The 21,460-nt window shown below is 43.8% G+C and overlaps 1 protein-coding gene across 1 annotated transcript in view; it reads left to right on the forward strand.

Moving 5' to 3' along the window:
* osbpl5 (oxysterol binding protein-like 5) overlaps nt 1-21,222 on the forward strand; it is a 44,974-nt gene extending 23,752 nt beyond the window's left edge. The window contains exons 3-23 of the mRNA XM_080476149.1: nt 2,750-2,905; nt 3,124-3,197; nt 4,339-4,419; nt 4,544-4,645; nt 4,857-5,060; nt 5,541-5,625; nt 5,738-5,900; nt 12,012-12,219; nt 12,311-12,495; nt 12,578-12,659; nt 13,402-13,500; nt 13,632-13,728; nt 13,811-13,909; nt 15,128-15,225; nt 15,297-15,386; nt 16,420-16,556; nt 17,043-17,222; nt 17,339-17,468; nt 17,976-18,090; nt 18,186-18,288; nt 19,427-21,222. Of these exons, the coding sequence (XP_080332275.1) occupies nt 2,770-2,905; nt 3,124-3,197; nt 4,339-4,419; nt 4,544-4,645; nt 4,857-5,060; nt 5,541-5,625; nt 5,738-5,900; nt 12,012-12,219; nt 12,311-12,495; nt 12,578-12,659; nt 13,402-13,500; nt 13,632-13,728; nt 13,811-13,909; nt 15,128-15,225; nt 15,297-15,386; nt 16,420-16,556; nt 17,043-17,222; nt 17,339-17,468; nt 17,976-18,090; nt 18,186-18,288; nt 19,427-19,562 (2,604 nt within the window). The 5' untranslated portion in view covers nt 2,750-2,769 and the 3' untranslated portion in view covers nt 19,563-21,222. The remainder of the gene's footprint in view (nt 1-2,749; nt 2,906-3,123; nt 3,198-4,338; nt 4,420-4,543; nt 4,646-4,856; nt 5,061-5,540; nt 5,626-5,737; nt 5,901-12,011; nt 12,220-12,310; nt 12,496-12,577; nt 12,660-13,401; nt 13,501-13,631; nt 13,729-13,810; nt 13,910-15,127; nt 15,226-15,296; nt 15,387-16,419; nt 16,557-17,042; nt 17,223-17,338; nt 17,469-17,975; nt 18,091-18,185; nt 18,289-19,426) is intronic.
* Nucleotides 21,223-21,460: the final 238 nt, after the last annotated feature.

Genomic DNA, 21,460 nt, shown 5'->3' on the forward strand with positions numbered 1-21,460 from the left:
GGTCCATTTCTAAATATTGGAATATATCTGAAAAAAAAATATTTGTGGCTTCAGGTGAAGAAAATAGAAAAAATAAACCAATCCGCTCTTATGAAATATGTCCAATATTTTTAATTTATCATAACTTTTGATCTATAAGTATAAAACAAACAAACAAACTTTAAATGTGTCACTTTGTGTACTTATAAATATTAAATATTTCGTTTCACAGTGTTAAGTTATGGGAATTATTGAAATCCATTGATAAGCACCTGTCGATGATACATCACAGCTAAAGGTAAGAACCCTTCCTCCACGCTTTCCGGGGCTACAGCTAATTATTGACTGAGCCTGTTAAAATGCCAGTGAAGTGTGGGCAATGTACTATTTCTAGCACTCCTTCCGTGTACTTGGAATGTTTACAACTACATTCAACTCTGTTGAATTCTGAAATTAAAGATGATCCGGATTCTGTCCTGTGTCTCAGTGAGGAGTGTGTCTGTGGTCAAACAACACACCACATCAATGCGATTAATTGAATACCTGCTTATCAAGATGTTCACACACAGAAGGGGGGCGAATAGTGTTTTTCTTTGACCCTCATACATCAATAACTTCCTCTGATGTGTTAAGACTGTATTCGTAGTTTTTGTTCTGTGTGATCTGGTTTGTGAACATTGCTTCACCACTGGTGCTGGGATTGGCTACTTGGGGAGACGCGTTTTATCCCTCCTTTGGCGCTACACGGTGTGCATGTGTAATCCTCTCTTCAGTATGCTCCCACACAAAAACATGATCATATATGCACTTTGACACACTTTTATTTGATAGTTGCATCATTCCCCCCCCCAAAAAAAAAACCCTACACACATGACCTTAAATATCAAAATGACCGTCCCACAGAACACAAAGACACATTAAGTGTGTGAGGATGCCACACCCAATGCGTAATGTGCTCACACTCTTAGCTTTTTTTTTCCCTCCCCTCAAACTAATCCCACCCTGCAGCTGTGAGAAGCAGCTGTGATTGGTCCGTCCTGTCAGTTTACATGTCTGGCCACATCTTGACCTAACTGAGAGCCTGCACTGTAAGTGGTATTAAATGTGTGTCTGTGTGTGTATCACCGTGGCGCTTGGCAGCCCGTTGCGTTTACTGTTGTGTAACGCTGGAGCTCGAAGCTCTTTTCCATGCAGCCTGCACCCCATCCAGGGCTCCGCACTGTACCACACATGCACGCGTGCACTGCAGCAACAGAGTGCTATTAATAGACGCGCCCACAAGGACAAATAAGGCTCCTTTTAAATTTTACATTTTCCCCGGCATATCTTTGGCCGTTCGCTGCCGTCGGTTTGATCGGAGTGAAAAATGCAAAGGGGGCGAGGGAAGAAATTAATAGAAGAGAGAAGGAAGTCAGGAGGTTGAGAGGCTGACTCATAGAGGCAGAGTAGACAACAGAGGGAAGCAGGGAGTGGTGTGGCCAGTCTAAAGATGTTAGCAACACACAAAGCCCCCAGCCCGACACGTGGATTTACAATTTCCAGTTTTAGCCATTTAGATAGCAAATCTTTAGTAAAAACTCCGTCGCTCGTAGCAGGATATACACTTTGACACACTGCACTTGTCTCGGTGTGATCACAATGCAATGATGTGAGAGAGTTGAATCAGTCTGTGAGGATGTTCTGTGAATGAATTTTTATGTAACACTGTTCTTGGATGTGGTAATTGACGACTCGTAGGCGAGACTGCTCCGTAGGCTGAGAGTCAGAGGGGTCCACTGTCTGCTGTACGTGTTTGTGCACTGAGAGAAAACCAATAGGGTTATATTGATCTAAGCAGAGCACAGTTTGGCCGTCCAGACAGACCCAGGTGTTAACGGCTACACTCCATTAACCACAGTGTTTTACCATCAGCTCCGATTTGCTATGATCAGCCCGCTGCCCGTTCAGAGGAAGATAATGATCCACCTGAAAACAGCCGTGACCATCTGCAGATGTTGAGAACATGCAATTAATAGTTGGCAACTTGTCGATAGGAGCAAAGCCCAGTGGAGGCATATGCTTTGTGTGTATGTGCATGCTTATTTTTTCTTTGTTCAAAATGCTTTGATGGCGGTCTAAGATATGACTCATCCACCTATTGCTGTACAACAGTGCAACAGCAGCAGGCCACTGCAGAGCCTCTGCTTCATCCTCTGCTGTGTGATGAAATGTGCACCTCATTAGCAGATGGGCTTCGTGTGGATGTGAAAGGAATGACCGATGAAGAATAATTTGGTTGGGCGAAGAGAGTTGGACAATGGAAGAGCAGTGGTAGTGGCAGTGGGGTTATCTTAGACAGTGGGTCTCTGTGAACAGACCAACTGAACTTGGTCGAGGCCTTTATCTGTCTTATACTCTGACAATGTGCAGTCTGAACTGCTTGTCACTGCCACGCACAGTGCCATTATGTGGTCAGGCTGACATGTCACCGTACAGTAGGCCTTTGTTAGTGTGGATGGCTGCAGGGGTGGGGGCCCAGACAGATAAACATACTCCGAGAGGCAGAGAGAAGGAGTCGGGATGCAGTAGGAGTGCCCAGAGTCGGACACGCAGGCAGAATTAGCAAGAAAGATCCAGTTCAAAAGAAGAAGTCAGGATAAATCACTTCAGCTGTTTGTGATTTCTGATGTTAATACATGCTGAAACAATTATCAGTCGTTTAATCAGACTGAGTTCTCTTCATTCTTTCTCCCCACACCTCATTTTCCTTTTTGAATCCTTCTCATTGCAGACGACAAGCAGGTTGTCAGGATGAAGGAGGAGAATCTTTTCCATCGGAGGTTTTCTCTGTGTCCCAGTGCCACCTCCCCACCCAAAATTGACCCCCGCACCCTCACCAGGAACCTGTCCTATGGAGGAGACAACGACCTCTACAACCTCAGTCCAGGTAGAGAAGGACAACAAAACAAAGACACATGCAAGTGGTTTCCAGTGTATGTGGAGATCTGCTGCGCTGTGCTCTAATGTACTTAATCCATACAAATCAACGGAGCTCGGCTGCTGCTTGTTAGCTGGTTTTGGCGGCCGCCGTGCTTTAATTGTCTGTCAGCAGGTTTATTTATCAAGTTCATTTGTATGTGACTGTGTGTTGTGGGTTCCCACCAGGCAGTGAAACAGACAGGAACGGTCTCTCCATGCTGAGTAATGAACTTAGTCCTGCCCAATCACCAGGCAGCAAGGTAAGAACACAGATCCTGATTGGGCAGTCCCCTAACAGCTCACTGTAAATGACTCATTCGGTGAGCAAACACTGTTTTCTTTTTACAATCTGTGATAACTCCTTTTTCGATGGCTTACGGCATTAGCGACCTCAATCCTATGTCTTTAGGTTTTTAGAGGTATTACAGTATTTGCAGAGCTTTGTACAAATGGGTAAATAAAACCAACTTACTTCTTTTGATGACACAGAACCAACAAATCCGAAAAATAACATTTAAAATATAAGGTAAGCCACCTTGTTATTGTAGAAATGTCATGGCCATGGTGGGAACTGTGTCTTCAGGTCCTCAAGCCATTTCTTTGACATCCCAGACCTACTCTGTCCTCGTGCTGCTTATGCTGTATTAGTCCTAATAGTCTGTGTCCTCCTTCAGTGATACTAAGTAGTGATGGTCTATAAGTGTTTCCGGTGGGAAACAGACAAACATGTTGTCTTGTCCCCTCTCCTCGTGTCTCTTCGCTTCGCTCAGTCTTGCAATATTGCCCCTTTCGTACGTTTAGTAATTCTCATGCGCAGGTGCATCGCTGGCCTTTTGCCCCCCTTTTTCCACCCTGACAGCCCTCACGGGGAAATTGAAGACTGAGAACACCCCCCCCCCCCCCCCCCCCCCCCCCCACACACACACCTCCCATGTTGTCCTTTTATATTTTCATGTAATTGTCACAGTGCTTTAAGCTTTTTTAGAAATAAATTGGCTAACCTTCACCGGATGTTGTGAGACCTAATGATGTTGGGTACGCTGAAGGTGGGTATGTAATCTCAGGAGAATCTAACGATGACCAAGTGTTGTGATTGGGATTAGCAGAGACAATCCAACACTTTCTGTCCTTATCTGTTGATTCGAGGGAATGTTTAGAGCGTGGTCGCATAACCAATAGTGACAGGAAGCTGATTTTCTTTGAAGATTGAACAGGAAACACAAAAAATCTGATCAAATAGGCTCTCGTCATTTCAAGTGAATCAGATTCTTCTTTATCTGGGATGGAAACATTTAGGAGACAATATATTGCTTTCAGTTAGGATCTCTGCTAAACTGGTAATAGTTAGCCCTTTTTAGAGTTAAGTTTGTGTTTTCCCTCTCTCCTCACACCCACCTCCAGTCTGAGTCCAGGATGTTTAATGGCGTGGAGAAGGACTGTCCCTCCCCCACAGAGAAGCTGGCCAGGAAAGAGTCTCTGAAGGTAAAAGTCACTAAGCACGAAGCATTGTTTCATTCATCATCAAATGAATAAAGATGGCTCATCTGGATCTGTTGTGGAGATTAAATGTTTCTGGGTTGTTTTTTGTTGTTGTTTGTTTGTATAGGTCCAAAAGCAAAATTACAGGCAGGAGAAGAAACGGGCAGCTAAAGAATTGTCAACTGCCCTCAAGGACCCCAGTGTCGTCATCATGTCCGACTGGCTAAAGGTATCAAGTGTGCGATATAGAAATCCAGAATAATGCAGTCACACTGAGTCATTAAGTGTATTTCACTAATCAGTACTGCAAGTAATTATTGCAGCAGTTTTACAGTTTAAAATGTATTGAAATTATTCCCCTGTAGTGCTCTATAAACTGCATTTCTCAGTATTAAACACTCACGTTTCATTTTTTTTTTTCTTTTTTTTTACTCCTGTAGATCCGTGGTTCCTTAAAAAGTTGGACCAAGCTGTGGTGTGCCCTGAAGCCCGGCGTGCTATTGATCTATAAGACCCCTAAAACGGATCACTGGGTGGGCACCATTCTGCTTAGTGCTTGCAAGCTGATCGAGAGACCCTCCAAGAAGGACGGCTTCTGCTTCAAGCTTTTCCACCCGTTGGACAAATCAATCTGGGCTGTCAAGGTCAGCCGGTTTTATAGACTCGACAGCCATTTCCATCAAGCCAGTAATTGTATACAGGCAGGAAAGGTTTAGTGGTCACTCTGAGATGGATTAAAATCCCATTAAAAGACTTCCATCTCAGCTAATTTCAATCTTGGAGTCGTATACTGTAGGTCTGCTTTTGTTTATACAAGCAAAACACATCATTGTAATCTCCTATATGTAGTTTTAGAATAAGTCTGGCGTGAGTGACTCCTTGTGGTAGTTTTAGAAAATACACTCAGACTGAGTATTGCACATCTAAATGATTTTAAAAAGCTTCATTGTGCTGATTGATGCTCAGTTTTTTGTTTTTTTTGCCTAAATAGCTTTTTTTTCTCCCCCAAGTAATGATTTTGATGCTCGTTGTGCTCATTGCCCATGGGAAAGCCGTTAGTTTCTGTTGGTACAACATGAATACACAACATGAAGCGTGAGTCACTGTTTGATCCATATGCTCAGGGTCCCAGAGGAGAGACGGTTGGCTCCATCACGCAGCCTCTACCCAGCAACTACCTGATCTTCAGAGCTGCGTCTGAATCCGACGGTGAGGCTTTCAGTCCGACTACGTTTCGAGCGCTCAGGATTTCTGGACTGCGCTCATTCCCTTCTCTTAAAAAAAAAATAAAAAATGAAAATAAAGTGTGTCTGTTCCCCAGGCCGGTGCTGGATGGATGCCCTGGAGCTCGCTCTCAGCCGCTCCAGTCTCTACAAGCTGACAGCCAAAACCGGGAGAGAAGGAGATAACAGCACGTCTTCAGATTCCTCCCAAATCCTCCACCTGCTGCAGTCCACTGCGCTCACGGATGCAGAGCTCCTACAGTATGTTACACGTTCAAACGGCTCCACATCATCATCTATCATTTCCTACTTGTTATTGAGTCTGTTTTGTGTACTCTTCTTTAATCACGTGTCAAGTTGCTGCAATTCACCGTCGTGAGCATTTAATTTTCTATTATTAGGTTTGATGTTTAATAATATATTGTGACAGAAGCTTGATAATAGAAGTGCAGTGCTCCACCATTTCCCTCCCCAATAGTTTTATATTGTAGACTTTTTGTTGAGTTGATGAAGAGCTGTTTTTATTCAGGTGAGCATGACTTTGTGCATCTTTCCAGTCATTTCAAGATATATTCTATCTTGTATTTATCCTTCATTCAAATTGTTGTTATAGTTTCGGTGTTTATTGTTGTTGTCTTATTGGAAGTTTTGGCCGACTTTCAAATTGCTCTGTATATCAGTGTGAATATATTCAAAGCTGTCTTGAATACTTGGCTATATGTTGTAGTTGCTATTCAACCACAAGATACTTGTAACTGGACGTCGTGTTGGATTGGAGACCAGTTTGCTGCAGGGTGTCTTGAAATTCCCTGGTTGTGAAAAAGACACTCCATGTTTCTGAGACATGCAGGTGTATCACTGGCTGAGTTAAGTTGTGAGAGTCATTGCCGTTATGATGAAGAAACTCGTTATCGTACAACATTCTTCAAACTTCATTCAGTCTCATGGCCGCTGTTTTTTTGTTTTGTTTTTATTCCAAAAATGGCTAGTTATTTTAGTTGCCTCTAAAAAAAAAGAATTTTCTAAATGAGAAGAAAAATGTTCCAAGTAAATACATTCCACAAAAGAAATGGAATGTAACAAACATCATATACCTGCTGACAACCAAAATTGTCATTTTATCAGTGGACTGGAAGTCAAACAGAAACCTTGACAATTTAGTTTTTCATACGTCTGTCCCACAGTCAGTCACAGGCACATTTGTCCACATTTTTTAAAATTTTTCCTGCTTTATTAATCCTTGCTGCTGGTCCTTGGTCAATGAGTTTCTGAGATATCGTGTGGAGGTTTTCAACGCCGGACTACAATCTTTTCGGCTGCAGTTAGACGCCAACCTGCTTTCTCCGTGAGGGAGAGATGAGAATCGTCATTTAGGAGATGTACTGCAGGATCAATCCCTCCAATTAGACTTGAAAGTGTATAAACTACCTTCCTCAAGAAATCCCATTCGTTGTCTTAAAAATAAAAAAAGTTAAATGATTATATTGATGAAAACTGTATTTTCAAACATAAAAGCTGTTTAACAAGAAACAAGAACTACACTTAGTACGTATCTGATACTAAAGTGTTTTATAGTACTTAATCTGTAGCTGCGATTACAGGAACCTAACCAATCGAGTTAAACACCAATCTGATTAAAGTGGCCTCATGTAAACGCTCCTAACTGATTAGATGATTGAAATCGGGATGGTATCGGTGGAGGAGGTGTAACCCTGTTTACGATCCGATCAGTCGCCGCTTCCTGCAGTGTCTTAATGTGACGCTTCGTTGTTCTTCGTGGCACACGCTCTTGACCATATTAGAACTTTAAAATCGTCGAAAGGCTTAACAACTGTAACGTTTGACTTGTTTATGCAAATCTATGAGGAAAAGACTCAGGACCTAAAAAAAAAAAAATGCATCAACACCCACATCTTTCCAGATTAGACTGAATTTTGGGATCATGTGTGCAAATCTGAAAACAACATCCCAGTCCATCCCAGTCCCAAAGCATGATGAGAATATTGTCGTTATTATCATTATATTATTGTTTCATATAAAGCTGCATATCATTCTGATCAGTTTATACAATGTTGAGGCCAACGGGACAAACAAGTCCCTCAATTAGAAAGAATTCAATGCAATTAATCCAAACGGCAACATAGAGTCTGTATCTGCATTTAAACATTGATTGTGTTTGTAGACCTGTGAGTCTGTACTGCATCTGTCAGGTTTGGGTTTTTTGCCATGTCGAGGAAGTGCTGGTGAACTCGTTTACAAAATGTCCCATTAAGCTTTGACAAGTTGGATTCAAGCTTGAAGCAGCATGAACAATAACAGGATACTGCAGGAACGACTAGGAGTCATCATTTATACATCTGTGCTTTTCCTGCTTTGACAAGTCAAACGTCTGAAATCTGTGGTTTGAGTGGCCAAGTGACTCTTCTGTCCTGGAACTCTAGAAAAACCTCCTATTGCTTGAGTATGTGAGTTATCCAGTAAAGTTCTGGTGGGGTCCAGTCACTGTGCAGCAGTATTATCATGTTAAAATGTTTTGCAAATACAGATTTATGACGGTAAACTGTGGATTTTAGGTTTTCTGCACAGACACAACATCTCTAGCCTCACAGGCCAAACTTGACATTGTTTAACTGGAGAGGCTGTGATCCTTCCTGGTCTAAGAAAAATAATGAAGATCATCAACAAACATACCTCTTTGTGAAACTCGTCAGGCCATCGTCGGACATCTGATCACAGCCTGAAGACCGTTACATCGATCAGGTATAGCGCAACCCGCTGTAACAGGAAGTGGGGAGACGTGCACAAAACTTCGACATACAACACATTCCGACGTGCGTCAGGGAGCGAGGACCCTTTCAATGCAGCTTTAACTCTTCTTTTTTTTGAGGAAGTAGTTGTGAGGAACCTCCCTAAATACTGTGGCAGTGAATCCGCTCTCATCCAGACAGGCGGCTGACGCCCATCAGGTGGTGGACACACTAAAACTGTGTCTGTTTCAGTGTTTATGAGCGTTGCCTTCACCTCGGGAATCTGATTGCTGCTGCTGTGAAAAATCAGGTCAGACCACAACATTAGAAAAAAGAAAAACAACCAGTTCACAGGTTGTGTTGTTGATAAAGAAATGATGCTTGGAGGATAATCATGAGTATGTGCTCATATGCTTGTTGCTATTAATATAAATGTGTCGCTTGTGTGCAATCCACACACTGACCTGTTTGTATACTGTTTACATCTTACATTAGACATCTTTTTTTCCCCCCTCCTCCTCACACCTCCCCCTTCTCTTATCTCTTCCCTTGCCCGAGCCCTCCCTCTGGCCATCCATCCCAGCACTCCCTCCTCTCCTGCTCCTCTCTCGGCCAATCGCAGCAGTCCGCATTATCACATGACTGACAGGGGAGCAGGAAGATGGAGCACAATGTGAGCCATACACCGCCCAGAAAGAGACGGTAGCAACGCAGCCATTGCAATCTTACGTGTGTCCGCGCACGCACACACACACACACACACACACACACACACACACAGAGAATTATGCAGGCGCACATTCAGGAAGCAGGTGTGTCAGAGCCGAACAAACCAAACTGCACCTTTTTGGTCAGTCAGTGAAAAGAAAGACATTTACACACACAGTAGAAAAGGACAAACTGCATCTGTTTTGGGGATTTTCTGGCACTGTGGTGCAGAAGAAGACTTTTCCTCTATGCTGTACGTCTTTAAGGTAAGGAAATGTGTCGCTTCATCCAGGGCGTGTTTGGATTAATAACTGACACTATATGTTGCTTTCAGGAATGCGATCATTCAGGTCTCTCTCTCTCTCTCTCTCTCTCTCTCTCTCTCTCTCTCTCTCTCTCTGTCTCTCTCTGTCTCTCTCTAACCTTCAGGCTCGCTTCCATTGTTGCTTTTGAAAAGAAAAAATAAGCTGTTGTTACCCATGACCATATAGCCATGACTGTGTGTTTATGGCAGCATCTGAAACATGACAAATGCTGCCCACTTGTTGGGAATAAAAGATGTTTAGGATTTGGGAGATAAGATTATGTGTTTGTTTGTACTTAGAACCTGCCCTGAAGTAGTTAGTTTTTTTGGTTTTTTTTAGCGTAGCTCAAATGTACAATGTCTGATCTGTAAAAGCTTTATGATGTTCCCCTTAAGCTCCCGACACGTCTAAGCCTCTCCTTCCCTCTTAACACTTTCACTTTTACATGCTGATGAATTACTTTCTTCCTTGTGTTTTTCTTTTTTCAGTCAGATCTGAGTCTGAAATGACAATTCAGCAGAGGCTCTAGTTTGAGTGGGTTCTCGCCGCGTCACACTATGGCAGTGTGTATTGTGCAATCCAAATTGCCTCAACTTGCTTAATATTTACTCTGAACGACCGGGTTAAAACATTTCTACAGAAACAAAGGTTCTTGTCTCTGTTACACTACAGACTAATAAGAGTTTTAACATAGAGACCAATGATTATCTTTTCTTTGACATTTTGACAATTCTCTTGGTGGTTTGGCCGGTTGGAGCCTGTTGCAGGCCGGTTTTGGTCCATCAGCCTTCTGTTGGACACCCCATGTTTGAAGTGGGTCTCTGGGTTCAGCCACGTCTTGCTTGTTCGGGGCTTTCACCCGACGTCTGGGCTTCAGGATTGTAGCACAGCCAAGTCGCTGAGATTAAAGTGAGTTGGCTGAGCAGCCAAGGCCATCATCACCTCATCACTGGAGCGATAAAACATCCCCCAGTAGGTCTTTGATAGATGTGTCTTTTTCCGAGCACACGCAGTACTCCTGTGTACCTCTGTAGTGTGACTTTTCAGTGTGAAATCATCCATAAATGCTCGTTTTTATTTTCTATTGCAAGTCATCAGTCTAGAACAGATAAGGATCACCTTATACGCTTTGGATCAGAAGATGTTGTTTTAGTAGATTGCAATTATTATGTATTTATGTCCTTTTTTTTTTTTTTCACAACCGTGTGCTTCTTTTTTTCAGATCATTTGCTGTTTTGTTATGTGTCCGTACCCAGAGTTCTTTTGATATAGTTTGCTTTTGATTTGTCTACTTCTCAAGCATCACCGTCTCATGTTTGTGGAGCAAAGTCCAGTGCTGGAGGTGGCCATTGACAACAGAGAGACAATGTAATCGTAAAAGAGTGAACCGACGTGTGTTGGGGGGTTTCCAGGTTTGCCTTTGTAGCTGGACAGCGGCGGCTGTAGTGCAGTGACTTCTCCTGAAAGCGCTCTCATTATTTAGAATATTTTAGATGGGTATTTATTTCAGACACAAAGAACTGGACCGGTTGGGGTAGTTGGACTTTTACCCACAGATTGTAATCTACAGTTTTCATCATTGAGTAAGTCTTAATTGCCATCGTGATGATGTTGCAAAATTTGTTTAAAAAAAACAAAGAAATTGATTTTTAAAATGGATATTTTCTTTCCTTTATATTTGATGAAAAAACAGCTACTTTTCTTCTCTCTCTGTCTTGTTGTATTTATGAGAGATGAAAAGCTGCTGCACTCAGTTATGATGAGTCTAAATATCTGTTATAATACTGCTTCTTTATACAGTGTGGCTATGGTTTATAAAAATATATTTTAAGGTTCTTACAGACTGCAATTTTAGCTTAGCTTCAGATAAGTTTATTAGCTGCTACTCATTGCGACGTGGATTTCATAAGCTTGAGGTTTGACTGCACAGCGTCGCTCTCGGCTGAATAGGACGGTACTTCAGTTTGCAAGAATAACAAGGTTATCGTATCTCTCCACACTGCCAGTCCCTTCAGAAAGTAAGAATAGGGCAGGTTCCTGTAACGTTTAAGTGCAGGGAGAAAAGCTCGGGATGGAAATAGATGGAAAATGGTGACATGGCCCGACATTTTAGGCCCCGTTTACACAATGTCAAATGAAACTCAAAACTTGTGTTGCATTTTGGGGGTCTGAGATAAAAAAAAAAAATAATAATAAATTGCGGGGGGGGGGGGGGGGGGGGTTCTTATGTGCTCACAAGAGTTTAAAGGAAGTTTTCACACTTCCATGCATCGCCTGGATCAAAACTAACCAGCGTGAACGTATAATGCCACAGAAGGGCTTCATGTTGCGGGAGAATGTTTTTGTTTTTTTAGATTATCTTACTAATGAAGCACTTATCAATGTCTTTGTGGATCGTTGTTGTCGTGTAACATTAGTAGGACAAATAAAACTCGCTCAGCCTCGGCTTGACTCAAATTACCAGAGCCACCCGGCAGTTTAATTATCTGTAATTTGTCTTTGCTTAATTTAAAACAAGACCACCAGGAGCAATAAAATGGCTGATTGTCAGGATTGCTTTGTTCCAACCTTTATGGTCGCCTCTGTTTTTGTTTTTTCTCTATTTGTTTTAGGTTGAACGACACGGTGCTTCTGGACCACATGGAACACGACGGCTTCTCGGACAAGTCTGAGCGCGAGGCTCACGACGACTGGGACACCACAGCCAATGAGAACGGTGGACGGCTGACAGAGGAGAGCGACATGGACCAATCCGACGAGCTGTCCCCTGGGCCACAGGCCACGGCCTACGTAGAGCAGGGCACAGAGGACATGGCTGAGGTTAGTCATCAATAATGAATTTGCATTCAGACTTGCATGCGCTTTCTTCCATAAAGCCTGCAGATTGACCCTCCTGTGCGTTTTCCTCCAGGCTGGAGAGGCGTCTCAGGTCGAGACCGTCTCCGAGGAGAACAAAGGTCTGATCTGGGGCCTGCTGAAGCAGCTGAGGCCGGGAATGGATCTGTCCAAGGTGGTGCTGCCGACCTTCATCCTGGAGCCGCGCTCCTTCCTGGACAAGCTGTCGGACTACTACTACCACGCCGACCTCCTCTCACAGTCAGTCTCTTCCACCCCTTGTTTCAATTGGGATATGGTTTTAGAATTTCAAATTAAAAGCTTTTCATCTCGGTCACCACAGAGCCGTACAGGAAGAGAGTGCGTATGGTCGCATCAAGCAGGTGCTGAGATGGTATCTGTCTGGTTTCTACAAGAAACCCAAGGTAAGACGTCCTCACCCAAAGATTTGTAGATTTACCTGTGATCAACCAGATTACGATGCCTGTTTTTAGATGAAAATATTGATCAATCTACATTAAAATGGTAGAAGAGGCTGACATTTATGATTTACATCAGTGGAGGGCAACTAACTTTTCCTACATGAAAACTTATCTCTACTGCTTCTTTTACATGATTTTAGCATTTCACTGCTTCACTTTTGTGCGTTTAACCAGCACCATCAATGGGAATTAATTTACTCATCCTGTTTCATGTTTTATTGTCCTTTGGGGCTCAACATCCCCTACCATGACATTCAGCAACGAGTTATTTCCCGGCGGCTGAACGGCTCCGTTCAGGGTCTGTTTCTGCAGTAAATCTGTCTTCAGAAGCTTCCCTCTTGTTTCGTCGTTTCTGGGGGGAATTTATCTCCTCCGTGTCAGAGGGGAGTCAAAATGGCCATCATGAGCCAGCAGATAATGTCTCCAGATTAATCTGAGTTGACTCAGCATTTTTTTTTAAAGCAGAGTACTTTTTGGCTCCAGATATATTGAGAGAAATGTGATAACTTGAATTGAATTTAGATTCTGGAGTCATTACCTCACACGGCTCCGTTGAATGGCCTGACTAATTGTGTTGTGCTTGATGATGATCATCTCGTTGTTTGTTCTAAGATCCATCCATCCCAGGGAACATTTCTCTCAGCGAGGATTTACTCATACTAACTCAGGTTTACATATTTTTCAGGGTCTTAAAAAGCCTTACAATCCAATCTTGGGGGAGACATTTCGCTGCTGCTGGCTTCATCCTCAGACCGACAGCTGCACGTTCTACATAGCCGAGCAGGTGATAAGACACACGCGGGACGTGATTCATACACATAGTGTACACACCAGTGAATGTAGCAAATGTAAAAATAATAAGTGCCAGCGGGTATCAGATGCCTCTTTTTCCTCGCTCTCCCTTTTCTCTGCCAGGTGTCCCACCATCCGCCCATCTCTGCCTTTCACGTCTGCAACCGGAAGGATGGTTTCTCCATCAACGGGAGTATTCTGGCCAAGTCCAAGTTCTACGGTGAGCACGAATAGGATCTGCATGTTTCCTTCTCTTTGTTTGCAGATGTTGAGATAGATTCACACCTCTGCTGCTCTCCTAGGTAATTCTCTGTCTGCTATTCTGGATGGAAAAGCCCGACTGCTGTTTCTGAGCAGGGATGAGGAGTATGTCATCACCATGCCCTACGCACACTGCAAAGGTAACCCATCCTTTTTCTGTCCTTTTGTGAATTAAGTATTGCCGTGGGATCTTTCTCGTGCTCGGACAGCCTGCAGGGAATGACAAGGGGTTTTTTTTTTTGGTTTTTTTTTTATATAGGTTTAGTTCCTGATGCCTCATTATGCTCTTGTATTAATTATAATTCACCTTCACAGCTCTCTTTCAACACTGTCAAATCAATTTGCCATTTAATTTCATGTTTTGGTGATAAACGCAGATTAGAAAAAAAATGTCATTGTAAGTAGATTAAATGGTAACTAGATTTAAGGGCGCACATTGCTGCACATGCATAATACTTAAAGGACAAAAACAAAATCTGTTCTTCAAAAGACTGAACAGTATCAGGGCGGTAGATCATCACGAGAACACAATGTACTTTCAAGCAGCAGTCTGTCTACACAGACCTATCATATTGCATTTATTCTAGTGAAGATACATTTTGTGCCAGAAAATCGATCTAGTAGTAAATGGCCTTTCTGGACAGCAGTACCTTTAGCACACGGGTTAAAATATGCAAGCTCATCTCTCTGCTGAAGCCAATGAAATAATCTTTTCTTCCCATAAATCATCAGTCCTGAGAGAAATGTAGATTGAAAACTAATGCTGCTCATGTGCTTTTCCTCATTTTGGTCAAGTTTGGGTTTTATGAGGAGTAGAAAAAGGCTGTGGTGGCCCAGAGTGCAAAGAGGCAAGCTTGTGTTTGCAGGTTTGAATCCTTACTGCTCCCCTGCGTAGTAAAGGTCCACTGCTACCCAGAGATGGGTTACATTTTGCTGTAAATTAATCATTCGCGACGACGCATTATTATATCTGAGTCTACGTGATGCTGCAGGTTGCGGGGGTGTCAAACGTATGTTTGATATTGTGGTTCTTGTATTAAAATTACAGCTTTGTCATGTGTTGTAAAATGATAATTCATTAAATGTGAGCTTCTAAATGATATTAAAACTCTAATATTAAGACAGAGATTTAGAGTTCTAGTTATCTCTACGTTATAATGTAATTATTTATTGGTCTTGAGGTCAAATTGTCTGTGACCCCTAAATAAAGTGAGTTTGACCAAAGAATGCACTTATTGTAATAAATACTACTGAGGGTACACTGACACAGACTGCACATGATTTATAGGGTTCTAACAGGATTATTATCGTCTCATATTTAGTTTGCTGCCGTTTTAATGCTCCAATGTCCTCTGTAGGTATCGTGTATGGAACTATGACTCTGGAGCTGGGAGGAAAAATAACCATCGAGTGTGAGAAAACTAAATGTCTGACGGAGCTGGAGTTCAAGCTGAAGGTGTGTTCACTTGTGTGTCAACAATAAACCGTATTTACCTTGACGCTTGAACTATGGCGTGTCCCCTGCAGCCTTTCCTCGGAGGTTCCTGCTCGGTGAATCTGATCAGCGGGAAGATCTTCGTGGGAGAGGAGCTCCTGGCCACCGTGGACGGACACTGGGTGAGAGCTCCTCTCCGACAGCTCGGTCCCTCCGCAAACTGCTGAGCTCTCCCTCTGCCACTGACTGGTGCAGCGTAGTACGGAGTGTGGTAATTAGTCAGAATGGATAATTACATGTTTTGTAGAAGCGGCAATAGGATGCATCACACAGCCTCGATTTGGAAGAGCGGCTCTAATGAGAAAAAAGAAATACTTGAATTTTGTGTTTTGGGAATGATTACCAATTCATTCATATTTTTCAGGCTTTGTTACAAGAGTGGCATTACCTCTACTGTTGGGTACGGAATTCTGTACTATTATAGGTACCGACCGAATTCTGTCGGTACTCCCAAGTACATCACGCAAAATCAAACAGTACAATGTTTTGGTACCTAAACGCATCCTTGTGACTGAGGGAGTGGAAGAGTAGGCGATTTTCGGAGCCGGACTTGAACACAGCATTTCACGCACAGGAGCATAATGACGTCAGGAGCTGCGTGTTCAGAAAACGGAGCGTGGCGAGGGGAAATATGTCTGATCTGAGGAAGCTCCTGGTTTAGCTCTAGATTTTTCTTAAGGCTGAGGGGTGCACGATTTGACAGCCGCAGATCTACCGACACAGATCTAGAGCTCTACCATCACAGCGTTTCCAGAGGGGAAAGGATTAGGAGTATGTGGAGCTGGGTTTTACTTTGTGCATTATTAATATTAAAATACTGCGTGATTGTAGTAAAGGGTTTTATGTTGACGAAATTTGTGAAACAACTGCCACGTTACAATCCAAACAGTTGGATGTTGTTTTGATATATTTGTTAAAGTTTACATATTGAGAAATAAATATGTTAAATTAAAAAAATATATTTTTTTATTATTAAACAAATTACCATTTATTACCACTTCAATGCACAAAAGTACCGAAAATTAGTACCGTTATCAATTTTCAGGTACCGGGTATCAGTACCATACCGGTTCAAATGTGAAAGGTACCCATCCCTAATTACTTCCTGGTTATTTTGGGTCACACTGAACATTTATTTGCTTCTGTCCAAATCAGGACGGTGAGGTGTTTATCAACGAGAAGCGCTCCGGCCTGCAGGAAACATTGTGGAACCCCAGTTCCGACATCCGCAGCGCTCGCCTCAAGAGACAGGTGGTGCAGTTCGACCAGCAGGGGGAGTTCGAGTCCGAGAGGTGAGTCACACAGAAGACCTGTCCTCAAACTTAGTTCACAAGTTACTAAAGAAATGACAGATTTTCCGCAGGTTTTTGAGATGACAGTGTTTCCATATTCACTCACACACGTCACATCTCAATACATTTGATAATCACTGATGAGTTGTCAGTTCATCTTAATTAATCCAGTTTTAACATTTAAACTGAAATGTTATTTTTTTAAGGAACTGCATTTTGATTTATTTTCTTAAATGACAAAATTCATTCAAATAGATTGATGATGGTTGTTGTTGTTTTTTACTTTGTGTGATTTTTTTTGATTTTCTATTAAGGGTAAACTTTTTTTTTTTATTGCACCGAACCAAGTTTCTGAAATACTCCATAACCAAAGCACAAACGTTTTCCTTATTCAGACACAAGAAAAATCCGGTTCCAATCCGACTCTTAGTTAAACCGTCACTGCTGTTGCCTCGTTTGCATGTGATTTTAATGTGGCCTGCACAGGCTGTGGCGGCACGTGACCAGCGCCATCATGGATCGGGACCAAGTGCGGGCCACCCAGGAGAAGTTTGTGTTGGAGGAGGCTCAGAGGAAAGAGTCCAGAGAGAGGGGGGACAAGCCCTGGACGCCGCGGCTCTTCCAGCAGGACCCCGTCACCTCAGAGTGGACCTACAAGCACATGGAGTACGAGCACACCCCGACTCGATAAAAGCAACAGGCGGTACGGGCGGCGGCGCGCCGAACGTACCGCCGACAATGGCGTGCGCAGGTTCTCATGAGAGCGTCTCCGTGTTTCGCAGCATGCGGCCTTGGGACCCCGAGTTCTGCCAGGGGCAGTTTGAGAAGGACGGCGTGATCCAGACGCAGGAGATACGTCAGCGGCGACACAACGGGCTCTCTTACAGCCACAGCTGGACCAGCCAGCAGAAGGTTCAACTCCAGCTTCTATACACACCCTTCAGCCAGAACACTGTGATCAGCAACGTCCAATTCATTTCACTTCAGCGACCACATCCAATTTGATCTCAACACCAGTAAATATGTCTTGTTATTGAGAGACACTGAACACTGCAGAGCAGGAGAACCTTGTTTCTAATAGATCAGTGTTAAGTGTTGATGTATCTTTAACAGGTGCAATGATGAACAGATAACCACAGTTCACTTGTCAAGTGGTCATAATGACGCGGCTGATCTTTCGTAAATATACTTTTTTTTTGCGTCCATGTCTCTGAAAGGTGAGAGACGTCCCGTGAAATCACATTATTCTGAAATCCCTGACAAGCACTTGAGACGCCCCCTTTTCCTTCCCACTTGATATTCATCGCAGCGACGTGAAGCTGAATCTTTATTTAGTTCCCTGCATGTTGCATCAGCTCCTGGTTTTCTCTCCTTCCCCCTGAAGCATCTTGAGATAAAGTCTCTGTGGTTTGCTCTCAGGCGGAGTTGAACGGGAAGCACAGGAAGGCCAGCAGTCAGCCGTCCAGCTGCAGCCAGAACACGGAGAGCAGCAGCAGCACGCCGGAGCCCACGCACGAGTCCTCCGACAACGAAGGTGTGTGTGTGTGTGCACACGCGCTGGTTTAACACTGGAGCACACTGCTGAGTTACTCGGCGAGGCTCACACTCTTGTCTTTGACGCGTGCGCAGGGTTTTCCAACCAGTGTGCCCGGTGCAGTAAAGAGGTGAAGGACATCGCACAGATAGAGGCGTCCGTCACGTCCATACAGAAGACGCAGCAGGACATCCAGAGGTGAACACGACACATTTGCACGTGTAAACAGCGGCCATGAACGAGGAAAAGCTCAGAATGTGAAAGAGAAAACTGTAGTTTTCATGTTGGGCCACTAGTGGGTGCTGTTTGTTTATTTGTAATGAAACCGTTCACACAGAGAACAATACGCTGTCAACATTTCAGGGTAAAGACACGTTTTCCACATCCAGATCAGCTTAATTTGGTGATCACGTGATCTTATTTCTTAATTTGAAAGAACACAAGATAAGATTGTCGTCTCCTTCCAGGTTATCATCTGAACCGTAGTTGAGAATCCTGGATTATTCTGGAGTTTCACCCACTAACGTGTGGCTGGTGTCTGCTGCCTGGGCCAAATAACAAAGGACACCTCCCAGTCCATTTCCCACAATGCACTTGTCATTTAAAGTGACAGGCTCGGCATTTTAACAGTAAATAGTGAAATAAAATGCACCTGTTTTCATGCTCATTAGTTTTTGAGATGTCTTGGTAACTTTAGAACCTCCTCGACGGAGGTAAAACCGAATGACAAGTCTCCACATTCTCTTACAAGTTGATCAAGCTCCGCCATCTTGCGGCCATGGCGTCACGTTAAACCGCACTGTGGATTTAGTGGTGGAGCCTCGTGGCATCGAGGAACCAGTCGGCGAGTGACCGCTTCATTTAGAGCAGCCGCCATTTCTGAATGACTGGTTAGACGTAGCATTTAGCTAAAACACATTTCAGCAGGGACGAGGGACGTTATGAGCGACGAGCTGCCGGAGGCCGACTGAGACTGAGTGACTTCACTGTCCGTCACGTCATCCCTCTGTTTATAGGCGCGGTGGTTTGGACTCGTCATCAGAAGCCGCCACGCGCACATTTGAGGGATGGAACTGTTATTTAAAGGAGATTTTCCAAAGGCTGTCTGACTTCAGTGGCTCTAATGTTTGAAATGTCACAGTGTGGAGTGATACGAGTATGAATGTTGGACATGAACCAGCAGCCAGGAAGAGCAAATGGAAAGAAAAGAAATAATGCCTTGTTCATCCTGAATCTCTCTCTCTCTCTCTCTCTCTCTCTCTCTCTCTCGCTCTCTCTCTCTCTCTCTCTCTCTCTCTCTCTCTCTCTCACTCTCTCTCTCTCTCTCTCTCTCCAGAAACCTTGTGGCTTTGAGTCGTCAGCTGGCTCGTCAGAGGGCGGCGGACGACGGCGTGTCGCTGACCGGCCGTCACTGTCTCGTCCTCTGCGTGCTGCTCCTGTCTCAGCTCCTCCTCAACTACGTCTTCACCTAAAAGCGGCTCCTCGGGAGGCGTTTTCGCTCCTCGCCGGTCCGACGGAGCGCCGCCGTCCTCCTCACAGCACAGACTCTAATCATCAGACGGGGGACGGAGAGCTCCGGTCGGTTCCAGGAGGGGCAGGAGCACGGACTATATAGCAATAAACACAGCCACAGCCACCACCTGTCAGTCACCTGCAGAGAGCAATGGCGCCCCCTAGTGTAGCCAGACTGAAACAGCACCGGCACCCACGCACTTTGGACCGGAGAGGAGCACGTTATTAAAAAAAAAAAGAAAAACTATTTAAAAATGTATGATGAAGAATGATTTTGCAAATGACAGAGAGGATGTTTTACCATTCCTTAGTGTCTTCTTTTATATTGCCCTGCAATACTGTTTATCTGTGTGTGCCTGTGCGTGTCTGTGTCTGTGTCTTTGTGTGTGTGTGTGTGTCGTTGGTACCTACAGTAGGCCCTATGGGCGCCGGCAGACTTCTCCTCGTCCCCTTCCACTCCAGATTCTGGGCCTTAACGCTGAAGCCAAAAAAGAAGAAGAAGAGAAACACAAGATATACAAATGCAGAAGGAAAGTCTTCTCACCGTGTGATCGTGTGTCTTCTATTGACGTTCGCTCAAACACCCTCTGTCGCGTCTTTCAACGGGGACGACTTTACCAAAACAGTGTTTTTAATCCGGGAGGGCAAAGAGTACTTGTTTACAGGGAGCGCCGTTCGTGTCTCAGGTGACACGCGGCTTCGAAAGGACGCGTGGGGGGGGGGGACAGACAAGAGTGTCCTTGTATATGTGTGCCTGTTAGTGCTGCAAGTGGAGGAATAATAGAAGAGCACCGCTTCGGTTCTAGACCACGACACTAGTGTGTACAATCAGGGGAGGGGCCGGCGGAGACACGGACAAATGTCAATAATTCGATCCAGAATGTGTGTGTGTGTGTGTGTGTGTGTGTGTGTGTGTGTGTGTGTGTGTGTGTGTGTGTGTGTGTGTGTGTGTGTGTGTGTGTGTGTGTGTGTGTGTGTGTGTGTGTGTGTGTGTGTGTGTGTGTGTGTGTGTGTGTGTGTGTGTGTGTGTGTGTGTGTGTGTGTGTGTGTGACTGTTTTAGATGTAAACACTTAGTAAGGACATTTGGGTTTTCCTTGAATCGGTTTGTATATATTCGTCTGTTTCAAAAAGAGATTTGAGAATGTATTTATTAACCTTGACTTTTCCTAACCCGAATCCGCTCGGTGGACAGAGACCAGGGGTGACAATCGCTCCTCCCAGGGTTTGTGTAGGTTTGTCATTGTGTGTGTGTGTGTGTACGTGTGTGTACGTGTGAGGAAAGCCATTACAGTCGTGCTAAACGAAGCCGGATCTGTGATCTTGGTTTTTTAACTGGGTTTTGTTTTTTGGTTTTTTAGCCATTGAGTTTCACTCTCGTTGCCAGTGCTGATCGACTCACAGAGTATCTGAGAGCACAAAGAAGGAAGTCGACTCTGAATGCTTTTTATTTACACCTTAATTTCTTGTTGTTTTTTTTCTTTATTACCCTGTTTTCTACTCTGACATGTCACATGGAACAAAAAACAACGATCACAACGATGCCCATGTTTGTTTGTTTGTTTTTTTTCCATCCATACCTGTTGCATACTGTAGCACTACAGTAAAAAGTTTTAACCCTGACACCCTCTGCTGCAGCTTTTCTTTTCATCTTCCACACAGAGAAAAATGTCCCATCACTGACAGGGCAGTTCTGTTGTCTTCCACTAGAGGGAGACATTGTTCTGCAGTAAAAGTGAGCGACTAGACCGGAACAATCAAAACACATTTTAGTTCAGGGGCCACGTTCAGCCAAATTTCTTCTTGAGCCAGTTCAGTAAAATAGTGCCGTAATAACCTTTAAATTTAAACTTAAGGTTT

Source organism: Lipophrys pholis (genome assembly GCF_963383615.2).
Source record: "Lipophrys pholis genome assembly, chromosome: 11".
Classification (NCBI taxonomy): Eukaryota; Metazoa; Chordata; class Actinopteri; order Blenniiformes; family Blenniidae; genus Lipophrys; species Lipophrys pholis.